Source organism: Typopeltis vanoorti, chromosome 12 (assembly GCF_054136105.1).
Source record: "Typopeltis vanoorti isolate ZY-2024b chromosome 12, IOZ_Tvanoo_1.0, whole genome shotgun sequence".
Classification (NCBI taxonomy): domain Eukaryota; kingdom Metazoa; phylum Arthropoda; class Arachnida; order Uropygi; family Thelyphonidae; genus Typopeltis; species Typopeltis vanoorti.
Window position 1 is genome coordinate 73,442,467 of NC_143560.1, and position 26,803 is coordinate 73,469,269.

General features: G+C 37.3%; 1 protein-coding gene across 2 annotated transcripts in view; it reads left to right on the top strand.

Annotated features, from left to right (window-relative positions):
- LOC150100888 (ribonuclease P protein subunit p40-like) overlaps positions 1 to 26,803 on the top strand; it is a 112,062-nt gene that overhangs the window by 45,718 nt on the left and 39,541 nt on the right. Inside the window, exon 5 of one of the 2 annotated variants that reach the window (XM_090402026.1) lies at positions 20,132 to 20,257. The exons of the other annotated variant lie outside the window; for it this stretch is intronic. Coding sequence (XP_090258152.1) covers positions 20,132 to 20,257 — 126 coding nt within the window. The remainder of the gene's footprint in view (positions 1 to 20,131; positions 20,258 to 26,803) is intronic. 2 annotated transcript variants of the gene reach the window in all.

A 26,803-nucleotide genomic window follows, 5' to 3' on the forward strand; every position in this document is an offset into this window, starting at 1 on the left:
AGATTTGTGATTTATATAAGGTTAGGAGCTGTTTAGAGTTAAAATAATGCCTCAAGCAAAAGAGAGAGAGAGCCTAATTTTTTGGATGTAGAGGAGGCAATATTTGTGATATGTTTGTGCTGAGAGAGAGATTTGAAGTTAGTCATTCCAAGAAGATAAATCTCACCTTTAATAGAGATTTGGGTATTGTCAAGTGTGACATTGGAAGAATAGGGTTCTTTTTTGTGAGAAATAATGCAGAGCTGTGTTTTGCTAGCATTGAAGTTGACAAGGTATTTAATTTAGTAGAGGTTAGAGTTCTGCAGGTTGTGATGATTTTATGCTTTCTAAGGTTTGTCAAATGAAATGGAGGAATGCAATGTGCTGTTATGAGCAAAACTGTGTACTGGATTGGCAGTCAGCTGGAGTAGATCATTTATGTACAGAAGGAAGAGAGTGGGCAAAAGAACAGAGCCTTGTGGGGACACCAGCATTAGTTGTCTAGATAGAAGATAAGGAGCCATTCACCATCACTCAAAGTGAGTGTATGTCCATAAAGCTGGCTACCAAATTTCAGAAGTCAGGGGACAGACCAAATGATGGGAGTTTTCTTAATAATTGTGCCACACTCAGTCAAAAACCTCAGGGCTATCAAGGGCAAATACTTGAGATTCACCAGACCTTTTCATGATGTTTGTCCAGAGTTGGGTGACATAAGTTAGTAGATTCTCTGTTGATGGATAGTGACAGAATCCATACTGTTGGTCATTTATTAGATGATAGTTTTCAAGGTAGCATAGTAGTTGGCTGTTGATGATTCTTTCCGTTATTTTTGAAAGAATTGAGGTGAGAGAATTGGGTGGTAGTTTGAAGGTAAAGATTTGTCCCCCTTCTTAGGAATAGGTTGTATATGGGTTAGTAGACTGCAGGATAGATACCAGTAGTATAAGAAATTGTAAATAGATGGCATAGAGTGGGAGTCATCTCTAGAGAACAGACCTTAAGAACAGTTGGAGAGGAATGCCATTAGGGCTAGGAGACTTTTTTGGCATCCAGTTTGAGCAAAATTTTTCTGATCTTTTTCAGGTGAAAGGTCAAATGCAGCATTGAGTGTCTGTAATGGTTGAGAGACATTTATTATGAATTGGAGAAGTAGGAAGCAGATTATGGCTTTTTCTGTGAGTGAAGATGCAGTAGTACCATCTGGATGTAATAGTGGTGGGAGTGGTGTTGGGGGAGGGCAGAAGTTATAGGTCAATAGCTCTGGGTAGAGCTCAAAAGAAGTGGTTGCTGTTTGGGTAGGATGCAAGTTTCATGCTTTTAGCTCTCTCAAAATCAGATTTTGATTTGATGATATAGGAAGATGGAGTTTTGTATGCAAGCCAGTTGTGGTATGACCGACTCTTCTTTTGTACAGCCTTAGCACACCTGTGGTAGAACCAAGGCTTAGATAGGGGACAAGAATTTAAAGTGGACCATGGAATACGTTTCCATTCTAATGAGAAATATTTTGGCAATTCATTCTGCACAAGTGGCTCAGGTGACTGGAAACAGTAATCTAACTAAGGAAATAAGGCAAAGAAGTTGTGAAGTTGTCCAACTTTGCTTTCTGGTAATGTCATATAATGTGTGGATGTTAGTGTGATTGTATATTGCTCCATGGGATGTGGGAGAGATGTACACTACATTGTGGTCTGAGCTGCCTAGAGGACAGACAACATTCTTAGAAGGTTTACTAGTGAGGAAGAGATCCATGTTATTTGGAGAATGGTTGGAATTGTGTGGTTTTTTGGTGGGTATGTGGACAATTTGTGTGAGATCATTTGTGATTGCAAAAGTCTCAGCCTCTATCTGCTCGATCTGTGCAGTTGGAAGCAGGCAGCCAGCTGTTGTGGACATTGAATCCCTGAGGAAGATGACTTCACTGTTTGGAGAGTTGGATTGGAGAAAATCAACATTTAAAGAATGGTGATTGAAGTTCAGGGTGGTTGTTAGCATTAAGATAGCGGTATAGACAACATATGAATTTGATAGAATGGGGTGGGGTGATTTTTATCCAGAGGAGAAGGACAAAATTGGGAGATTCTAGGTTGGATATTCTCTGGCATGGTATATTGGAGTGAGCATATGAGCAGATCAAAGAGTATGTAGTTGGGAAAGCAGAGATGAGTAGTGTTTTCAGAGGATGAGATCTGAGTTTGTCAAGAAAAGTAGGTGAGGTTTTGCAGACTGAAGGTGGAAGTGAGCATAATTAAGGTTAGAACTGATACTGCTATATTTGTGAAATGGATCTGGAAGGCTTTGTTGAGTTTGCTTTTGACAACATAGATCCCACATGTTCTCTATGCAGTGATTGGGATCAGGTTTCAATGCTAGTTATTTGCAGAGTTTGATTTTCTCACTAGCATCCTTTCTTTATAATTGATTGTCCATGCTTCATCTCCACTTTTTATCTTCTGGTTCTTGTATAATTGCTGCCTTTTTTCATGCTGTGTATAGGTCAGATCTGGTTGGCTTGTACACTTGATGTAGAGCTAGTGCCTTCCAATTTGCTGTTCACAGCTGATATCAATGCAGATCCTTAATTTGGTCAACCATTACAACTACTGACCTGACCTCTGGTGAAAAAAAAAAACAAATTATATCCCCTAACCAAGAAATGAGTGTCAGCACTCAAGGAGTTGGTAGGTCATTCTCTCTTATATAAAGAAAACACACACTTCATAAACAAAATTAAAAACATAATGCTCAGCAAAGATGATTTATTAGTCTGTTTTGACATTTTGTCCTTTTCACAAATGTCCCAGTCAGTGACATAATTCTTCTCTTACAGAGCAAATTTCTGCCCGACGTTACCTCTCTTTGCCCACATACTACATTCCAGTTACTTCGTGTGGCAAAATAATTTTTACCTATAAAAGGACGATATGGCCATGGGCTCATCACTATTTCTTCCCAATAGCTAACTTCTCTATGGAAGCTTTTAAGCAACGTGCTCTAGATTGCTTTACTTTAAAACCTAAATTTTGACTTAGATACGATGTTTTTGTTATCTTGACCGCACAGCCACCAAACTTTAAACAACTTCTTCAACCACTTGAACAAACGACATGAGCACATACAATTTACTACTGAACTTGAAAATTAAAACTCGCTCCCTTTCCTGGGTACACTGGTCACACATCTTCTCTCAGGCAGTTTATCCTTCACTGTCTACTACAAGCCTACACATACTGGCCAATATATACATGCTAAATCATATCACCATCCTCCACAAAAACTTGGAATTATTCACACCCTCAAAAACAAGCCAGAACAATTTTCTCTAATGAACAAGCTCTTAAACAATAATTGTAATTATTAGCAATACATTTATAAATAAAGACTATAGCAAAAATACCATCAATAAAGTTCTTCATAAAACTTCATCAAAAAATGCAAATAATATAGATTACAGTAAAATCATAGCTATCCCACACATTAAAGAGTTATCAGATAAAATAAATAGAATTCTACATCATAATCTTACTGCTACTTTTAAACCATCTATAAAATTAAAAAAAAAACAAAAATATTTAACTCCTCTAAGGGTCCTCTCACCACATAGGCCCACCCTGGAGTATGCTATATCCATTGCACCTCCTTATATTGGTGAAACTTGACATACAAATTGCTATCTGTGAAAAAAGAATACAAATGACATATTAAATTTAACAATTTAGGTGAAGCAGTCCTCTCAGATCATGCTCTTAACATCCTACACCAAATTGATTGGAAAAGTACATGTTCTTTACATTTAACACCCTACACCAAATCGGGGCCACCTTTGGAAAAATTAAAATATTTCAAGGCTCCCCTCGAAAAAAAAATCGTAATACAGACATTTATTATAATATTTATTGTATTTATATTCAGTACAAAGAATGAAAGTTCAAAGAATGAAAACAGAAAGATTACCAAAACAAGCCTTAAAGTACAAGCCATTAGGAAAAGAAAACCAGGATGTCCTCTTAAATGATTCAACGATGACTTCTAAGGCCGGAACAGGCCATGCTAGGCCTAAATCCTTGATATGCATGATGATGATGATATCCAACACAAAACATACGCAGCAAATATTGCAAAAATCAAATGCAAATATTACATTTTTAGCATCTAACATACACGTTTGACATGGCACATTATCTCATATTTTTATATAGATAGATATATTGTTATTGTACATTTGCAGTACAAGCACATGAAACGTAAAACAATTAGTAATAAACAAAGTAAGAATTAAAAACATAAAAAAAATTTCATAATTTAATGTGATGGATGTGTTTCAATACTGCTACACAAGAAGTCAACATCAGGTGAAATATTTGCAACTGCAATTCTTAGATTTCTGCTTTGAAATGAAACATATGAATAATCATATATTTACTAATATTCATTAAGCTCCGAAATACGCAGGAAGCAAAATTTGTGAACCCACACCAATGTGTGATTTTTTCCATTAAAATATAAAAAATAACAAAAAAGAAATAATAAATAATAAAAATTAAATACGTTTCTTTTAAGATAAAAAAAAATCTACATAGTCTTAAAAGAATTTAAATTTGTTTTCATTATTTCACCCCCCCTCAACAAAACCTGCAGCCCCTAAGGGGGGCCGCGGCCCACAGTTTGGGAAGCGCTGCTTTACATCATACAAAAACCTGGTATGAACGCAAATTTAAAGAAGCCTGTGAAATTTTGATCAACCGTCCTAATCTTAACAATAATGGTGGCATAAAAATCCCAAGAATTTGGATGGCACACATTCACCCCACTTAAGTTCTTCAAGTTTTCCATTAAACCCTCACTTTAGGCAATAATTTCAATTCTTATTGGCATCATCTATACTGTTTTGTTCTAATTTATATGAATAATTATATAAGAGCATGTTGCTCTCTAGCTTATATATATATATCTTAATAATTTGTCAACTAATAGATAATAATAATTACAGGACTCTAGCTTTGATGTAAGATTTTTTTTTTCATAAACCAGTTGGTCATAACCAGTTTTCATAAACCAAATGGTTGACCAAATTACGATTACTGTAGCATGCTATTTAGATTGTAATATATCTTATTTCTTTGTATATACGTGTATACTCCAGATGATGACCTTGATAAGAAGGTGTCAAAACATCGAGTGATTATTTTGGTTTATCTTAAACTGAAGTTTTACTATAACATGGTAGTTGTTTCCATAAGTTTTAGTAATGAATGTTGATCACCATGTAACCATGAAGGAAAGGATTAAATACCTCTCTTTTTCATAGGCATAAAAAGACCTGTTTTCACTGATCTCAACTGTTTTTCCCACACTGTCAATTTAATTAAATCATCCTTTAAAATATCCACATCACCATTATCAATTGTTGTCCTCCTTAGTTTTGCATCATCGTCAAACTGCTGAATATCCCCCTTCAAATCTTTCACTGTATCAATAATGCACAAATTAAAGAGTAGTGGTCCTAGTACAGAGCCCTGAGGCAATCCACTAGTTATCCTCATTTGCCTTGATTCAACCCCACTATACACTGCCCTCTGATGTCTATCAGCTACTCCCTATCCATACTACCAGGCTCATATCCATTCCCATTGGTTATGTAGTTTTCCATGCAGTATTTTGTTAAATGCCTCTGCAAAGTCCAGCAGCATCATAGTGTAGCCATTTCTTTTATCCATTTCTGATGTCACCTTATTATAAAATGTGAATAAAATACTGAGGCAAGACCTCCCTTTTACAAAACCATGCTTCCCCCCTATAGAGTATCATATACCCATCTACACATTCCTGAATTTTAGTTTTAACCAACTTTTCCAATACTTGAACCACTACTCTAAAAATACTAATGGATCTGTAAATTTGCTACTTCTGTCTTCGAGCCACTTTTATGTAATGGAACTTCCACTCCTTTGGAACCTTGTCAGAGCTGAGACTTAGATTAAACAACTTTGTCAGAGGCACTGACAGTTCACTTGTGTATTCTTGTAGCACATGAACTGACATACCATCCAGGCTCACTGCTGTATTCACATGGATATTTTTCAATATACTCAGTACCTCCAGCTCATCTACCTCAATTCTCACATCAGTAATTGCAAAGTCACCACCTCGATGATATACCCTTGCAAAGTGATCACTTAGTAACAACTATTTCTTCTTCTTCTGTCACTTCTGTACTATCAGCACTGAATAAAAGTAATCTTTCCATAATCATTTTTTCTCTTACTTGTTATGTAGTGAATAAACTCTTTTGGATTTACTTTGGCCTGTTTAACTAATTTTCTCTCAAAATCTGATTTAGCCTTCCTTACTATACTTGATACCCTTCTTGCTTGTGCTTTATATTGCTCATGAGCATGGTGATCATCTTTTTTGTTTATATTCCTTTCACAATGCTTTTTTTTTTTTTTGCAGCTCCTGCTTTATATTGCTACTCATCCACTTAATCCCTACTCAGTTTATCCTCTATCCTCTTTATCCTGGGTATGCACTCTGATACTGCATCACTCAAACAATCCCTGACCATTTCTCATCTGCTAATGACATTCATTCTATGTAGCTTCTTATGCCATTACACTGCTCCAAGATGCTTCCTAATTTTGTCATAATGGCAGCTTTTGCAGTTCCACATAAACCTTTTGAGGTTGCTCAAAATTCCACATGTTGAGCAACCTCCCAGGACAAGACTTCATGGTCACTTTCTCTGATCAGAGGTAGCATTGTAGTTATAGATAAATCTTCTAATGCCATCACCAGATTCGACACTCTCAAACCCCTGGTCCCCTTCATCATATGCTGTTTCAGATTATTATCCCTTAGTAACTGTATAAATTGCATTTCCATTTTGCATCTTCCCTTTCTTCCTACTAATCTATATCACCATAGTTGAAGTCTTCTATGATAATTGCACAGCCTGCACATGAATGCTAAATGTCTGATGCATGTCATCCACATCTTCTTCTGGATCCCCCAGGTCTATAGCAGCCAGCGATCAGTAATATATTTTGTCCTATTGGCCTTTATCTAACACCAGGCTGTCTCAAATGAACCATTTTCATCAGATCTACCATCTTCTTTAACTTCTATTTTTGTTGGTTGAAGTTCTTTAGCTATCATTAATAATACTCCTCTTTTTGCCCTATTTCCTCTATCTTCTCTGAATATACAATATCCATTACATTCTATCCCTATAACTACATAATTCTCTGATAACCAGGTCTTGCTGATCCCAATAATTTTTGGCTAAGTTGAGCTGACCAATGCCGAAAACTCCTCTCCTTTATTTTTGATACTTCAGCCATTCGTGAACTTGCATTTCAACATCCCCTTGGGTCCACAGTTACCCTTACACGATGTCATACCTACCCATTCAGATTCAAATATAAAACCTGGGACACTGCACCTTGTGTCCATCAAATCACTCCACACATCTATAAATTCTCGTGGAAAGGCTTAGACATTGGTTATGCATTTTTTACTAAATAATTTAAGGAAATTACAACGTCATCTAGGATATATATTAAAATAAATTTTAATATACTTCAATATTTCGGCAATGTCACGTTGCCATTTTCAAGAAACTTAAGAACAAGACGTGCACACAGGCACAACAAACAGTAAGTGAGGAAGAAGCAGGAAGCTATTATTTCTCCTGAAGTCCTGATGGTGCCCCCTAGTGGGCAATGTTGGTATTCTTGGGCGATTGGGCTGAAGGTCTTCTGATGTAGGTTTCCCAAATTTGAGGCAGTCTCATGCAGCCAAATTTGTTGAGGTTTGGATTGTTTCTTAGGGCTGAAGCTGATTCCATGAAAAGCCTTTCATATTTTTATTTACTACGGTGTATTATCGTGGCTGTTTTTCCAACGTATTCTATGGCAGGTATCCAGCGCATGGTCAGCAAGACCAGAGTGGCTGTATTGGTGAAATCAGATGTAGTCCTTGTGTTCCGAAATTCGGATATTTGCTGTCCTGCCTGTTCGGTCAAAGTAGGACAGCTTACAGCTGCAAGAGACCTGGTATACACCAGGTAGGTCTTTAGTAGAGCGGATAAGTGATGCCAATTTTTTATATTGTCTGTAACAAGAAGTTAAGTCATGTTTTTTTTAGGATTTTTGTAATTTTTTCCGAGGTGCCTCGGATATAGGGTATGGTGATGGATTTAGAGTAAACCTTGTTGTGAGGGGGGGGGTTGTTGTTTACTGGTTTCAGTATTTTTTGGATTTTTTTTTTTTTTTGGGGGGGGTAGCCATTGGCTGAGAAAGTGTTGAGAATGTGGTTTAGTTCTGTGGTTAGGGCATTGTCATTTGAACAGATAAGTTCAGCCCTGTTGTGTAGTGTCTTAATGACTCCACATTGTTGTGAGGAGGGGTGGTGGGATTGTGGGTGAATGTATCTGCCTGTATGGGTGGGTTTTCTATAGACTGAGAAAACCAAGGTTCCATCAGTCTGGCGGGTGACTAGTGTGTCTAAAAAAGGAAGGCAGTTGTTTTTTTCTTCTTCCAGGGTGAATTTGATTCCTGGGTGTTGGTTGTTTAAGTGTGTTAGGAAGGAGAGGAGTGCATCGGAGCCATGTGGCATAATAGCGAACACATCATCAACATAGCGAAGCCAAATGGTTGGTTTTTGTGGGGCAGAGTTTAAGGCTTTCTCTTCAAATGTCTCCATATAAAAGTTAGCCGATTAGGGTGGGGAGAGTGGAGAACCCATGGCTGTCCCCTCTATTTGTTTGTAGAATGCATAATCAACGTCTAAGCCTTTCCACGAGAATTATGATAATCCACGAGATGATATCGCACGTAAAGCACGCCATTACGGTAAAATGAAGTTAAAGCTATCAAGACAACTGAATCGTCTCGCCTTCCTAAAACGCTGCCGGGATAACCAGGTAATTCCTAAATGTGTGAAATTCAAGCACCGTTTCTCTTCACAAAAGGCTCTTCGTATTTATAACTGTGCCAGCCAAGCCTTGCTCAGGGAACAAATCGCCATGACTCGCCGTTTCCTGAATGATGCTAACTTCGCTATCCAGGCTCTTGAAGATGACCTTTCAAGCACCTTGAGCCACGAAATTTGGTCTATTTTATACGACATCTCATGCACTGCAGCAGAGAAAGAATTTAAAAAAGTACGAGATCGACACATCAAAAAATTTGAAAATTTAAAAAAGATCTCGATCTCAAAACCACAACTTCCTACCGAAACGGTAGTCAACCTTTCGTCATTTAGTGTGAAACCTGAAGCACTCGATGCCCTCGCACGTGGCCACAACTTCACCATTGCGCCCAGAAGAATACCTGCTGAAGATATTATGATACGAATTGAATGCGGGATACGACACCTTCTGAACCAAGTCACCAACGATATTAGACTGGATGTGGCTTGTGTTCTGACCAAAGCTAAACCACCAAAAGCCAACATGCCCAGTAAGGAAATTAAATCTCTACTAGAATTAAAGAAAAACAAGAAAATAATAATCATCAAAACTGATAAAGGGAACGCCACAGTATTGCTTAACCAAAAGGATTACACAGGTAAGCTGAAAGCTCTATTGTTAGATTGGGCTACTTACCTCCCTATCGAGTACAATCCCACCAACTTACTTACAAATTAGAAAACTCCACAGGCTCCTTAAGAAGGTCACTTCTTGGCCTGTGGAAATCGCTAACAAATTAAAACCATTTAACTCCATACCCCCCCCATATTTATGGACTCCCAAAAATACATAAGGAAAATGTGCCGTTACGTCCCATAGTGGATGGCATCGATTCCCCCACATACAAACTAGCTAAACATTTGGCCAAAGCTCTCTCACACTATACTGGCAACACGCCTTCACACATAAAAAACTCAGCCCACTTCAAAGCCAGCATAGAAAACCTTACACTCAAACGCACTGACATAATGGTCAGTTTTGATGTCTCTTCCTTATTCACAAATGTCCCACTTAAAGAATCCTTAGAGCTAATCCAAGCTAAATTTTCTCCTGATATCACAGCCATATTTCAGTTCACAATGAACTCAGGCTATTTTGTTTGGCAAGGAAAATTCTACAAATAAATAGAGGGGGACAACCATGGGTTCTCCACTCTCCCCCACCCTCGGCCAACTTTTATATGGAGACTTTTGAAGAGAAAGCCTTAAACTTTGCCCCACAAAAACCAACCATTTGGCTTCGCTATGTTGATGATATATTCGCTATTTGGCCACATGGCTCCGATGCACTCCTCTCCTTCCTAACACACTTAAACACTCAACACCCCAGAATCAAATTTACCCTGGAAGAAGAAAAAAACAACTGCCTTCCTTTTTTAGACACACTAGTCACCCGCCAGACTGATGGAACCTTGGTTTTCTCAGTCTATAGAAAACCTACCCATACAGGCAGATACATTCACCCACAATCCTACCACCCCTCGTTACAACAATATGGAGTCATTAAGACACTACACAACAGGGCTAAGCTTATCTGTTCAAATGACAGTGCCCTAACAACAGAGCTAAACCACATTTTCAACACTTTCTCAGCCAATGTCTAACCCCCCCCCCCCACACACACAACAAGGATTACTCTAAATCTATCACGATACCCTATATCCGAGGCACCTCGGAAAAAATTACAAAAATCCTAAAAAAATATGACTTAACTTCTTGTTACAGACCATATAAAAAATTGGCATCCCTTATCCACTCTACTGAAGACCAACCTCCCCCTCTAGACCTACCTGGTGTATACCAGGTCCCTTGCAGCTGTAAGCTGTCCTACTTTTGCCAAACAGGCAGGACAGCAAATATCAGAATTTCAGAACACAAGGGCTACATCCGGTTTCACCAATACAGTCACTCTGGTCTTGCTGACCATGCGCTGGATACCTGCCATAGAATATGGTGGAAAAAAGCCACGATAATACACCGTAGTAAATACAAATATGAAAGGCTTTTCATGGAATCAGCTTCAGTCCTAAGAAACAATGCAAATCTCAGCAAATTTGGCTACATGAGACTGCCTCGAGTTTGGGAAACCTACATCAGAAGACCTTCAGCCCAATCACCCAAGAATACCAACATTGCCCACTAGGGGGCACCATCAGGACTTTAGGAGAATTAATAGTTTCCTGCTTCTTCCTCAATTACTGTTTGTTGTGGCTGTGTGCTAAATTTTCTTGAAAATTTTAAGAACTGTCTTGTTCCTAAGTTTCTTGAAAATGGCAACGTGACGTTGCCGAAATATCGAAGTATATTAAAATTTATTTTAATGTATATCCTAGTTGACGTTGTAATTTCCTTAAATTATTTAATAAAAAATGGTAAACAGTGAAGGAAAGACTGCTAGAAGGAAGACATTTTGACAAGTATATCTAGAAAAGGAAGTGTAAGTTAGAATTGAATTGTATGTGTTTGTGTTGTTTGTTTAGGTGTCTGAGGAAAGCATCTAATCTCTGGCAGCTATGGGACCAAATAACAAAAACATCGTTAATGTATCTAAGCCAGAATTTGAGTTTTAAAGTATCGGACAAAATTCCAACTCGATATCACAGTGCTCTTTGCCCATGTATTCTGGCCATTTTGTGTGGCAAAACCTTTTACCTGCAAAAAGAAGGCACATCTATGGGCTTACTGTTATCCCCCTCCCTCCATTTGACTAACATTCTGTAGATTCCTTTTTCTTTTTTTCTACTAGAGGTCAGGCCAGTAGAATAATGGTTGATCAAACATCGTCACTTGGGCATACTGTTCGAAATGTAATATAGCTTGCCTCATATTATATATATATATATATGTGTGTGTGTGTATATACTCCAGATGATGACCTTAATATGAAGTGTGAAATGTCTGGAAATTAAAGTAATTATTCCTAACATGGTTGTAGTCTCCATAATTTTACTGAAATGAATGCTGATCACCGTGTAACACTAAAGGAAAGGATTAAAAAAAAAATGCAGATTGTGAAAAATTCTGCAGTGAATTTTAAGCTACACCAGCATCAGATTATTCTGATGTCATTCTCTATGTGTGAGGTTTTTGATTCTGTAGAAAATACTGCACTGTCAGCTTAAAAACTGATAAAAATTATTTTTATTAGTTTTTAATAGGCAAACTGATGAATATCCCCTTCAAATATTTCACTGTATCAATAATGCACAAATTAAAGAGTAGTAGTCCTAGTATAGAGCCATGGTACAATTTAACTAGAATTAATGGCTGTTTTCAAACCAGACCAAGAATATGATAATACAGTTTCTTCATATATTCTATTTTAATAAGTGAGTTTTATTTAGGAAACAGTATAGATCAGTAATGATATAAGAACAATTTTGCAGGTCATGGTGGTGTGGAAAAGAACTCGGCATCATCCCTGGAAGCTGAGTAAGGCTATTGTTAGAAGTTTTATTACGACACCTCCAAGAAGTCCAAGCACTCATTGTTTCTTGGACCACCTATCTACCACTCAGCAGCAAATTGCATGAATTCTGTTGCCAATTTGTCCGTGTATGGGATGAAAAACTAATTTCTGGGAAAAAACTCTGCTACCTCCATATGAGATTAACTCACCTTCAGCTGAAAAAAGTCCATATAAAGATTTCTCTCGTCATGATGAGAATCAAGCACAGAATTTTTCCAGTTGAATGGCATAATGTCCTATTACTCCATAGAGGAACGTTTTGAAACAGTCATTCCAAAAAAGAACAATTATCTTAAAAGAGAACAACATTTATTTTGGCAACAATATATTTTAAGCAAAACTCAATTAAATTAATTATTGTAATGGATATTAACTGTTTGGTTATTTATTTATTTATTTTTTAATCTGGCTAATTCCATTTGACGTTTGTATGGTATTCCTGTTTTAAAGTAAACATTTGCATATGTAGGAGTTTTATTATAAATGAAGAATTAGTTTATTGTTGACAGATAACCAATAATTCTTGAATATATTTGAATAAATTAACAGAAAATTCTTAAATTTAGTATAAAGAAATAATTTCGTGTTTTTATAATGAATACAGAACAAATATTCTGTGCAGTATTTACCAAAAAATATTGCATTACCATTCCTACCCTGCCTTCAAAACATTTTAGTATATAGTAACTGTAACTAAATATTAATTTAAAATGATGAATAATACTTAATTATGATAAATCATGATGCTCTTACATTTGATATTAAACGAAAAGCAAATCTATTTCTAATAATGGAGCAGTCCCCCCTTTTTTATCCAACTAGGTTTAAAAAATAGATACTAATTAAATAATATTAAAGAAGGATTATTAATTTACATACCATCATGTTGCTAGCTTGCCTTGTATATAACAGATTTAATATTCTGTTTGATCTTTATTTTCAGCTCTTTTACATTCTTTTATTATTATTATTATGGGCAACTCCAAGGAGTCCTTAGACTCATCGAGAGAGGCCCTAACATCATGTCAAGAACAGCTATTCAACATTTACACAGTATCTATCATACCTCGCCTTGAACTCGTTCACAGTCATGGCACTCACAACAGGCTCTGGCAGCTTATTCCACTCATTCACCACTCTCCAAGTAAAAAATCTAGCTCTAACACCCCTTGCTAACCACGCTCTTGCCCAGCTTCCATGTATGACCCCTAATCCTCCCACCACCAGTCCTATTCTCAAAAATATCTTCTGCATTAATCTTATAGAAATCCTTCAGTAATTTGAATGTCTCAATCATATCACCCCTTTTCTGCCTATCAACCAATTTCTGCAACCCACAAATTTTCAACCTGTTCTCATAAGGTTCATTCCATAGACCTGCTATCATCTTGGTCACTCGTCTTTGGATCCTCTCCACATCCTCCCCCATCAAGAAGAAAATCTGGTGCTAAATATAGTAGTCTAGATGGAGTCTTATCAAGGCTCGATACAGAGGAATGATAACCTGTTTGTCTCTGCTTGTTAAAGTATTTTTCAGCAACCAAGTGATTTGATGAGCTGATTTATCCATTTTTGCAATGTGCCCCCTAAACTTCAACTACTTATCCAACAACACTCCCAAATCCATGGCCTCGTCAATCTCCTGGAGTATGGTTCGACCAATGTGATATACTGCTGCTAATCTTTTCACCCCAAAATACATAACCTTACACTTTGCCACATTAAATTGACATCCATTCTCCTTAGCCCAGTCCTCCAAACTATCCAAATCATCTTGCAAAATTTTGACATCCTGTTCACTCACTATTGCTCTACCCAACTTTGCATCATCAGCAAACAAATGCACACTTCCTCTCAGATCCTTTCCTATATCGTTAATGAACAAATTGAACAGTAGTGATCCAAGAACGTAACCCTGCGGCACACCACTAGTCACAGGCCATCTTTTGGACTCTACTCCTGAATGAACCACTCTCTGGTATCTCTCCATCAACCACCCTCCTATCCATCTCACGAACCCTATATCCATCCCCATATTTTGCAGTTTACTGATTAGAATTCCATGTGGAATCTTGTCAAAGGCCTTAGCAAGGTCCAATAGAATCACTGTAAACCCATTATCCTTATCCAGTTCAGCTGTCACTGTGTTATAAAACGTGAGCAAGTTACTGAGGCATGATCTACCCTTCACAAAACCATGTTGTCCCCCCATACAGTATCCCATTTTCATCTATCCAATCCTGTATTTTTCTCTTGACTATTTTCTCCAAGACCTTGACAACAATTCCTGATATGCTGATCAGTCGGTAATTTACAACAGCAGTCTTGGAACCTCTTTTATGCAGTGGAACTATTTTCCCCTCTTTCTACCCCCTCAGGACTAACCCAGACCCAAGACTCAAATTAAACAATATGGTCAAGGGCACTGACAATTATTTAGCCGCTTCACGTACGACACGAGCTGGTATACCATCCAATCCCACAGATGTATTGACATTGAGATTTTGTAATAGACTATTCACCTCCACTTCATTCACCACAATTCCCTTATAAGCTATTGGTTCATTCATTCCTGCAATGTCACCACCCAGATGATATACTCTTGCTAAGTGCTCGCTCAGTAATTCAACTATGTCAACTGATACGGTTACCTCCCTACCATCGGCATGCTTTAAAATCATTCTTCCATATACATTTTTTCTTTTACTTGCAACATATCGAAAAAACTGTTTGGGATTCTCTTTAGCCTGCATAGCTAATGTTCTTTCATAATCCGCTTTTGCTTTTCTTACCACACTCGTTACCCTTCTGACCTGCGCTTTATACTGTTCATGTATCTGCCGGTCACCTTTCTCCTTATGTTCCCTCCACAGTTGTTTCTTTTTTTTGCAGCTCAAGCTTAATGGTATTATTCATCCATTTAACCCCCTATTTGATTATTATTCTGACTCTAGGTATACAGTCAGTCATTGCCGCATGCAAACACTTCTTAACCGCCTCCCATGCACTATCAACGTCCAGCCCTTGCAGTTTTACATGCCATGGCTGAACCAATCAAACTCCTAAGCTTGTCATACTTACCAGCCCAATAATTTCACATGTACCGTCTTAATTGTAAATTCCACACCTTTAGCCACCTCCCAAGTCAAGACCCTATGATCACTCTCACCAGTTGGTGGCAACATGGTCATATTCGTTATAGCCAAATTCTCAGATGCAATTGCTAGGTCAAGCACTCTCTGACCCCTAGTATTTTCCATTACATGCTGTCGCAGATAGTTATCCCTTAATAACCGCATAAAATCCAGTTCCTTCCTCCCATGTGTCCTCTCCTCCTTCCAATCAATGTTACCATAGTTGAAATCTCCCATAATATTTACCCTCCTTCCACTCATTTCTTCTATTTGCTTATGCGTACTATCTCCACCATCTATTCCATCACCTGGTCTATAGCAGCACCCAACTGTATATTTTGTTCTGTTAGCCTCAATCTCACACCAAATAGCCTCAAATGTGCTCTTTTCTTTATCCTGCAGTTCCACTTCTATTCTCCTTGGCTGTAGCTCATCAGCTATCATCAATAACACTCCTCCCCCATTTTATTCTCCCTGTCACTCCTGAACACACCATACCCCTCACATTCAATCCCACTAGCTATATCATCTTCTGTCAGCCATGTTTCATTAATGCCAATAACCTGTGCCTGGAAGTGCCAACCAAGGCCGAAAATTCTTCCTTCTTGTTCCTAATACTTCTGGCATTAGTATACATGAACTGCAGAAGCCCATTTTTCCCATCCCTATTTTGATGCCTTATACTAACTATCCCATTCTGATTTGTTGTACTTCTTACTCGCTTGGGCATATTACACACATTTATAACTCAATTGTCTCCCTAAAGTCTGCATATCTTCCCCCTCCCCTCTTTAATAACTCTAGTTTCCCTGATTCTGCACATCCACTTTATTCAACAACACCTTTTCAAGTCTCCGTACACTTCCATTCAAATGTAAACCATCCATCTTATATAAATCTTTTCGCCCATCAAACTCACTCCACACATCTACAAATTCCACACCACTCCTCCTGCATAATCCGTGCATAAAGTCATTAACAATTTTGGCCCTCCTTCTATACTCTTCACTGTCATACTGTGGCAACAGACTCATCATCGTAACTCTCTCACTATTCTCTTTTGCTACCTCAAGCAATTCCTTCAAATCCTCTCTCATAGCCATTTTGTCTCCTTTCAAATCATTCGTTCCTGCTACTACTATCAATTCTTTCATCCTCTGTTTTTGCATTCTACTTGCTTACATCCTTAACGTTCGCACCAGGTTCGTATGATTTTGTTAAATTCTCATTTATCACATTTCTTACTAAAGAATCTCCGTACAACACTCACTCTTTCATTTTGTTTATACTCACTACATACTCTTATTTTTCTTATCCTACTTTTGCCGTTTATTAGTTGGTACGCTCAGTAAACATTTTTGCCAACACTCCAGCTGCCGATTTGCCCTGTGTATCACTCCGCATAACCGTGCGATCTCACTCATTGCATCTGTCTCATCATTTTTATTATCTGTCATTTCATTCATTCGTTCTGTATGTTTACCTTTATTCTTACTTTCAACGCTACTCTCACAGATATCTGGTACTACCTTGCAAATATCACTATGCATACCTCGCATATCACTTTTTTCTACATTCTCACTTTCAACAATGATATCACTCTCATGACCTGAAACCCTCTTTAAATCCACCCATTCCTTACACTCTCTGCACACATTCACTCCACCAGACTCCAACCACTCTCCTCAAAGCATACATTTCACAAACAGTACACTGAATAAAATCCTTTAAATTAAAATTTTTAGACAAAGATGGCGACCTGGACGCCATTGTATTCCTCCTTATTGGTGCCATGTGCACAAATAATCATATCTATCAAATTACTAATTGGAAACTCAGAAAACACACAAAAATCACCCAGACACGCTAAGATATGAAAAGTAAATAATACTACATAAGATCCAAGCAAATTTACCAATTATTACTTGTTTTTTTCAGGAGCTCTCTACAAACACTACACACCATGTAGCCCTCTAGTGACCAACCTCTCAAATTCTTAGGTTAATTAATTTTTTCATTATTACTTTATTCATGTTTTCTGGCTATCTGTTAAGTACCTCTGCCCTCAGTTATCAGTTCTTCATCTTCAACATCTAATTACATACCATATCAGCTCTAATAGTCCTGTTCCAAGTGCTATGTAATTCTTACCTTCAAAAGATGCACACAGGCATGCCAAATTAATAATCCTTCTTTAATCTATTTAATTAGTATCTCTTTAACTTAGTTGGATAAAAAAAAAGGTCTCTTCCATTACCAGAAATTGCTTTGTTTTTTTCAGTCTAATAAAGATGTGAAAATAATGTGTCTGGCATAATCTTTAAAGGTATCTGTGGCATAACTGTAAATAATCAATTACACGATAACCACAGTAATTAACTTTAATGAAATAAAGGTACAAATATTTCATACTGAAATTAACAGTACATCATCGGTGTAGACAACAAGCAGTTCAAAGGAATGGAATACACAGTACATAACAGTTGGTGGATTATCAATTAAAAACTGTTGCTACGTGCTAGAACTTAATATTAATAAAATATTATTAAATAATTCTTAAAAACTATTTCTTTGATGGTTACATAAGATAAGAATCTCCCAAACTTTTGGGGAGGAGAGAGAGAGAGACAGTCATTTTGATTCAGTTTTGGCCGATATAAAAGGGCTTCAGAACTTTCTTTCAGAAGGCATTCATATTTAAACTTGCATCTATGGAGAGGACGAGCTTTATCTTTATCCCACTAGATATTGTGTTTAGTGCCAATACTGTGTTGTTCCAGACCAGACTTTTGAGGTTTCATGTATTTGATATAATATTGATGTTCATTCATTCTTTTTTCCACAGAACGGCCTGTTTGTCCAAAGTATGTTAATTTACATTCACACAGTATCTGGTAAATGCCAGACTAATGATAGAAGTGCCAGTTTGTCTTTTGTAGATGGCAACAGGTGAGAAATTTTGTTGATAGGAAAATATGCAGGAATGAGTTGATACTTCTTCAAAATTCTGCCACTCGGTTCCAAGATGCCAGAAATATAAGGGATTGGAACCCTGTGGTCTGTTGAAGAATCCTGAGGTGTTGGAACATAGGTCAATTATCTGCTGGATTTGATTTGATTAATGGAATTTAATTTAACCATTAAATTCCATTAACTTTTTGATAGTGAAAAGTTCTTGTCGTAAGCTTTGAGGGGAGAGCACACTCTATGTGCTATATTAATTAAAGACTTGATAACACCAATTTTTTGAGAGGTGTGATGAGCAGACTTCTGATGATTGTATCTGCCAGTAAAGGTAGGTTTTTGATAAACAGTTGATAAATTACCAGAGGCTGTGCATGTAAGAAGGATGTCCAAGAATGGTAAACTAGCCTTTTCTTTTTCCATGGTGAACTGAATGCGTGGGTGAAGGCTATTGATCTGTTGTAGGAATGTAGTAAGTTCCTTTGCAGAATGCGGCCAAATAGCAAAGACATCATCAACATAACAAAACCAAAGAGAGGGTTGGGAATGAATGGATGAGAACAAGATGTCTTCCAGATAGTTCAAAAATTAGTTTGCCAAAGGTGGAGACAGATGGCACGACAGTACCTTCAACTTGTTTATAGATCTTGTTTTTCTAGCTGAAATATCCTGAATGTATAACAAATTACAAAAATCTTTGCAATATCCGGATTACGCCTTTTCAAAGAAAGTTGTGAAGCCCTTTTACATCATATAGTAAATTAACAGTGTCAGATAATGGAATATTGGTAAAGAGGGAAACAATATCAAAGCTGAGTATCAAGTCAGCTTTGATATTATTTAAAGCTTGTCTTCTCCGTAGATGCAAGTTTAAATACGAACGCCTTTCAAAGAAAGTTGTGAAGCCCTTTTACATTGGCTAAATCTGAATCGAAATGATTCTCTCTCTCTCTCTCCTGAACATCTACTGTTAATTTCAGTACAAAATAGTTGTATCTTTATTTCATTAAAGTTAATTACTGTGGTTATTGTGTAATTTATTATTTATTTAATGAGCCTGGCAGTTGCTACTCAAACTTTCAACGCCACTCTCACAGCTATCTGGTACTACCTTGCAAATATCATCATACCTCGCATATCACTTTTTTCTACATTTTCACTTTCAACAATGATATCACTCTCATGACCTGAAACCCTCTTTAAATCGTCACATTCCTTACACTCTCTGCACACATTCACTCCGCTATCGTTGTCTAACCATACTTCAACCACTCTCCTCAAAGCATACATTTCACAAACAGTACACTGAATAAAATCCTTTTAAATGAAAATTTTTAGACAAAGATGGCGACCTGGACGCCATTGTATTCCTCCTTATTGGTGCCATGTGCACAAATAATCGTATCTTTCAAATTACTAAAGTTATTTTTCAATTTTTGAGATTTGTTCCATCTTTATGCTAGAATGTCCCCCCCCCCATTAACTTATTATATGCATGGCCTAGATAAGTGATATATATGTGTAAATAATTCGATTTGATAGATACTTAGAGCAATTTTTTTTATTTGCAAATCTCTTTAAATAAAATGAAAGTAATTTTTTTCCCCATTAGATATAATGATTGATATAAAGCAGCCATATTTTAAACCAGGACAAAAGAATTATGAGAATATTAGAGAAAGCTTTAAGAGGATTGAAGAATTTATTTTTGAAGTTGCTGTAGTCTGGAGGCCACCAGGTTAGGCTATGCATTCTGTTTACCAATAATTTGAATAACAGTAATGTGTTAAAATAAATGATCTGGTTATCTTTTTGCTACCATGATCTGTGCAAACTCAGTATCTTAGAGGATCATTTAGAATTGGTAATATTTCAACTTCTCTCCATATTTTTTGGAAAAACTTAATTTTGTATCAGCTTAACATATGAGAACTAGAGAAATTTTATCTGAAGTTACTATCAGGTCTCACAGCATGAAGTAGGTAGTGAGTAAGCAGATATGTAATATTGCTATCTGAGTTCACTCTTAATTAGTAAGGGTACTATTCATGATTCCTCTCTATCCCATCTTCCTTTACATTGTATCCTGTCTAATCATCTACAGAACATATGTAGTTACAGACATACCACATTAGCCACATATCACTAGTTGCTTTAATTTTAATTTCATTCAACCCAACTCAGGGGACTGTGACGGTTAAGTAACTTGGATTTTTATAAACTTAATTATGATAATGATAAGGTAGTTAAATGCTATCTCCATATTCTGCTTTGTCTATCAGCATGTCTTCCCTGACTGTTTGTTTTGTGGAGGAAATATTCAATTATGTGAGTTACAACCCTTGCCTCCTCTGTATAAGACTGAATAACTCACCTTCAGTGATAGGTCCTTATAAATGTTCCTGTCCGTGTGGTTAGCCTAGTGGCTATGCGCTTCACAACCATATGCCTGGGGAAGGAGTGTCCTGGGGTCGATTCCCATCGCCAACGTGAGGAGCTTAAGGATAGCATCGCTATAGCCAAGTTAGCTGGTCTTGGGCATGGACAGCAGGGTTTTCCCTCCCAGTTTATCTGGGGTTTTTCATCCTGCAAGCAGGCAAACTGGCCCCGTGAACACACAGCTCTACAGCCATAAATACTTAACCCCCATGAGGGGTATAATAGATTTAGTTTAATCCTTTATCCCAGTGAGAGCAAACAAAGTTTGCGCCTGAACATATCTTCAGGACTAAATATAGTGTTGTACTATCTTATCCAGTAAGTAGTGCAACACCAAGGCAACTCGTGGCAAAGGTGGAGCAAGCTACCAGGCACTTCTAACCCAGTATCTCCCATAATGCAAAACACATTTCCTATGTGGATATGTATACTGTTATGCATTAAAGGGATTGGCCATCTACCCAGACTAGTTTCGACCTTTATTGAGGTCTCTTCAGTGGGAGCCAGGCCCAGAGCTGGAGATACCAGGCAGAAGCAGTAGCAAGTCATCTGTGCCTATGGGAGTTGCCAAAAGGTTTATCACCTTTTTTAAAAATTACTCTGGATTTAGAGAAAGATGTTGAAAATTTGTTTATCACTAGGTTAGACTATAATAGAAAAAAGAAAAAGAAGAATAATCCCATAGGCACAGATGACTTGCTACTGCTTCTGCCTGGTATCTCCAGCTCTGGGCCTGGCTCCCACTGAAGAGACCTCAATAAAGGTCGAAACTAGTCTGGGTAGATGGCCAATCCCTTTAATGCATAACAGTATACATATCCACATAGGAAATGTGTTTTGCATTATGGGAGATACTGGGTTAGAAGTGCCTGGTAGCTTGCTCCACCTTTGCCACGAGTTGCCTTGGTGTTGCACTACTTACTGGATAAGATAGTACAACACTATATTTAGTCCTGAAGATATGTTCAGGCGCAAACTTTGTTTGCTCTCACTGGGATAAAGGATTAAACTAAATCTATTATAGTCTAACCTAGTGATAAACAAATTTTCAACCCCATGAGGGGGCTCAACTCACCATAATAGGGACGGGGAGAAAAGGGAGGAAACTCCATATGAATAAATATATAAATGTTCCTTACACTCTAGACCCAAATTTCTTTCCAGTCAATGGATATGTTGCTACTGATTGTATTACAGAAGGTAATAATATATTAAAAGATGTAAACAAATACTGGTCCCTTGTTTATTGGGGACCTGAAATGGCTCTTGGCATATCTGGTAATAGAGTTCTGGTTTGTTTCTGTCTCCCAATCTTCTAACATGCATTATGAATGATACTTTTCAAAGGCATGTACTGTGGTGATCCAGACCTCCCCATCTTTTCTGCAGGTGGCTGCCAAATAGTATATGAGACTGAATCTGATGGTAACATGTTTAGGAGTCATCCTGATCAGCTTCTGCATAATCAAGAGAACATAGAATACCTGAATAAGGAAATAGTGCACTTTCACGTAGTCCTTCACAGGACAAAGCATGAGATTTGAAAGGCTGTGGAAATGTCAACAATCAGTGGAACTGATTACAGAAAGAAGCAAGAAGTCTGAAGTAAAAAAAAAAAAAAGATTGTATGAATAAACAAGAAGAAAGAGTGTAAGGAGAATTTCTTACAGTGGTTCTGTGATAAGAGAGTACTTTATGAAAGTGCAACAAAATCTTGTTTCCCTGGTGCAAAAATTAATCATATTAGTGATACTTTCAGAAGGCAGAAAGGCAGTGTGAAAAATTATTTTGACTGGCACCAGTGACCTAAGAGGCAAGAAGTATTGTATGAGGTTACTATCCAGACCAGTTGTTGTTTTATTGGGTTCTCAGCAATTATTATTGAAAGAGTTATTGGCAGAAGCAAAAAGAAGAGTGAGAGGGTGAAGTTTGTAAGTCTGCTGCCACACTATGATGGAGGTGAACTGAGGAGGAAGGCAATGATATCATAAGGAATGATATAGAATTTGTGGACCTATGGTCTAAGTTTGATGCATGGAAGGATTCGTATAATGCTGATGGACTGCACTTGAATGGATTCAGAGTTAGGTGATTGGAGAGGGAACTTTGTTCACTGAGGGTGTGAAAGCACAAAGTCATGAAAACTAAAGAAATTAGGGAAGATACAGGTGAGTGTGTGTGTGTGTGACAGTAGCCATCAAGCAAATGATTGTGTGAATGAACAAAAAACGAAAAATCTAGTCTCTCAGATAACAGTATTGAATCGGGGTAGTCAATTCAGGATGTAAACTTGCCAAAAGTTATAGGCATTAAGTTACAGGGATAGAATGTGATGTGTTTAGTATTTTCAGAGAAAGGATGAGTAGACAGGACAGTGGGGGAGGGTACTGCTGATAATTATTATTATTAGACACCTCCAGGGAGTCCAAGGACTCATCAAGGGAGGGCACCTGCTCTACAACTCTGTCTCAACCAACTGACTGCAACTACACCAACATGCCCATGACAGGATTCGAACCCACAGCCATTTGGCTGGAGAGCGGATATGCTAACCATTCTGCCAACCAGGCCGGCAACTGAATTGCAGCCAACAAGAGTCAGTCAGGCAGATGGCAGTTCTTTTGAGGCATTCTGATGAGATTGAGGCCAACAGGACAAAATATAAAATTGGTCACTGCTATAGATCTTGAATGGAAGGGCTTGTATCAATAGATTAGCATAATGAGTACAAGTCGAGTAATTCTTATAGGGAAGCTTTGTCTTTGGATATATATAGACTGAAAGGAGGAAAGATCACATGGCATGAAGGAAATGGAATTTATATACTTATTGGTGCTTTGTATACGGCAGGTGGCATCAGTGGTGAAAGTTTGTCTTTTGGGGAACGTAGCAGGTTATGAATTTGGTTGATGGGTTCATAGTGTTACGTCCCCCCTTTTCTATTGTTAAGTCTATTTTATGGTCAAATTATGTCTCTCTCCCTTCCCTTATCTCACTTCTTTTATATGCTCTAATCTTTACTCTTAACTTGGGACCATATTTTACTATAAGGATATGGTTCGTGGGTTGAAAGCAAAAAGATTCCCACCAGACAATGGCAATTCCTTTGTTTCTGAGCTAATGCTGGTTCTTTCTTTGGACTCGGGGAAAATTTATATTTTTGCTGCGCCACCCTAAGTTCTAGATTTTCAAACAGTGAAGAATCAAAGAACCAGTACCGAGCTCTGAACTGTATCCTTAATTTCTGAATCTTATATAAAATAACTCAAGTCTCAAATTTATCCCTATCTCAGTCTACAGTCGTGACCTCCCTTCCAAAATGCCTCCTGCTGTGGTTCGATTTTTTATTTTTTTTTATTTTTTATTTTTTTATTTTTTTTTTTTATGGGGGTGCAGTAGAAAATGATCTCAGGCAAGGCAATTGTTAAATCAAAAGAAAACATTTAATTATGCACTAAACAAATTACAAGTCATGGATAACTCAGACATACATTTACTTCAATATCAATTTCAGATAAATCATAAGCACTCAATCTCTCTAATTCTATCTTAACAAGCTTAGGTATTAGTTCCACATGGCACTCGAACAAAGGTGAAACAAAGGCTAATGACTCAACACTAATAAGGTTAACTCTGTCATGCACTATCTTCAATGTCAATTTCAGATAAATTATATGCACTCAATTTCTCTAATTCTATCTTAACAAGCACAGGTATCAAATCCACATAACACTTAAACAAAGGTAATACAAAGATTAATGACAAAATTCTATTAAGCATGACTAATTTTTCACGGTATTAACAACACCACAAACACTTTTAACAACAAAGATATTTTATTAACGCTTATATTTTGCTGATTTTCAACTCAGCATCATCAGAGCACAACACACATGTAAACGTGACAGTGAGTGAGTGAAACAATATAATTGCAAAGGACAAAAGATCTAACTAAAGTCCTATTTTTTGGCGCCCTTTTTTTTTTTTTTTTTTTTTTTTTTTTTTTCCCGTTAGAGGGTGCCAAAAAATAGGACTTTAGATCTTTTGTCCTTTGCAATTATATTGTTTCACTCACTCACTGTCACGTTTACATGTGTGTTGTGCTCTGATGATGCTGAGTTGAAAATCAGCAAAATATAAGCGTTAATAAAACATCTTTGTTGTTAAAAGTGTTTGTGGTGTTGTTAATACTGTGAAAAATTAGTCATGAATAACCATCAACACCTAAGCTTATCTGTTAGATTAAAATTCTATTAAGGTTATGCACTTCACAGATGTTCAGGTCATGCTCTAATTTCTACATTCATGTCTTGGAATTTAGTCTGTCTTTCTAAACTAGGTTTCTAGAGTCCTTACGTGAAATCACAATATTCTAGACTTAAATGTTCTATTAAAAGTTACAATCACTCTTTCTGCACACTTTCATTGAACAAAGAAAAAGTTTCTACGTTACCACCCAGTTGGGAATTGCTGGAAAATCATACACATCTCGATACAGCTTCACCTTCAGATTTGTTCCTGGTTCTGTTTGACCTGCTGTTTCCGTCTTGTCAGATTCAGGCTAGATGAATCTCGGACACTGAAGACATGTGCTTGCCGTTCACTGGTTGCCAGGTTTAAGCTGGACGAACTTTCTATCGGCAGATTCTCAAGGACTGCTCAGCATTCTTTCCTCATTTGTGGCTTGACGCTTCACCCAAGAAACCGGGACAAACATTGGGGCATGGAGAGTATGACTCCCACAAGAGCAGACGACTGACCGGCAAGGGACTCTGGCAGAGGATCCCGCAAATGAGAGAAAAAGCCTCGGTCCGGCGCTCCGTTGCTTTTTTAAATTACACGCCCCCTACACTTCCATACTTACGTCATATCCTTTTCCTTCCTTGCTTACTTCAAAGTACAACTCCCTTCACTAGCGCCACATTTTCCCCTAGTAATCTCTTTGGTGGTGGGGTGGTTTAGTTGCTTAGTAGCATGCCTTCCCTTCATGGTCAACGCTTACTCTGGTGCACATGCATTGCCTCTGGCAATCGATCTTTGATCCGTTAGATCTTCGCTCAGTTGTGCACAAATACTCATGGCTGTTTTTAGCAAAGCTTAGGCAGTGGATTTACTCACAACAAAATACATTATAATATTAAGGGAAAAATAACAGAATTCTAAAATTACTAAATTGTCTGGCACCTTTACATTTAATTTTTCCTGCTTGACATATCAGTATGTGCAAAGTTTTAAAATGCATGTTAAGCTCTGAAGAAATTATAAGTTAACCACTTTTACTTTTATTCAAAACTTAACAATAGTTAGTAATGAGTTTATCTTTTCTCATAATTTTTGCCACCCATTCAGAGATGCCTTTAATATATGGTATAGGAGTCCTGTGGGTTTCTTCTTCTTGTATTGGTATAAGAAAGTCATTACTTAATAACTCTCCTATACAGCAACTTGTCTTACTATGAACAAACAGGAAAATCAATAAGCCACATCTGGCTTATCAAACCATACAAATGTGAGCTGGCACAATATGGAATTAACTGATAATTTCTGAATTAGTGATCCAAGCTCTGGATCCCCTGACTTTAGTTTACCATGAGCGATCTGGGTCAGCTTGAACTGAATTTGAAAAATCATAGGTGGTTTAATCATTTAAAGTGGAAATTGACTAATAATCTGAATTCTGATTTTAGTGAAGTTCAAACAGTTTATTATTTCTGGTTGTCCAAATTTCTAATTTATTGAAGATCTTGTACAGAGCTATGAGATTAGTGATTTTTTCAATACAGTAGATTCTGCTTTGGATGTTGATTTGTAATCACCATTCTACTTTTATTTTTATGCATGCAGA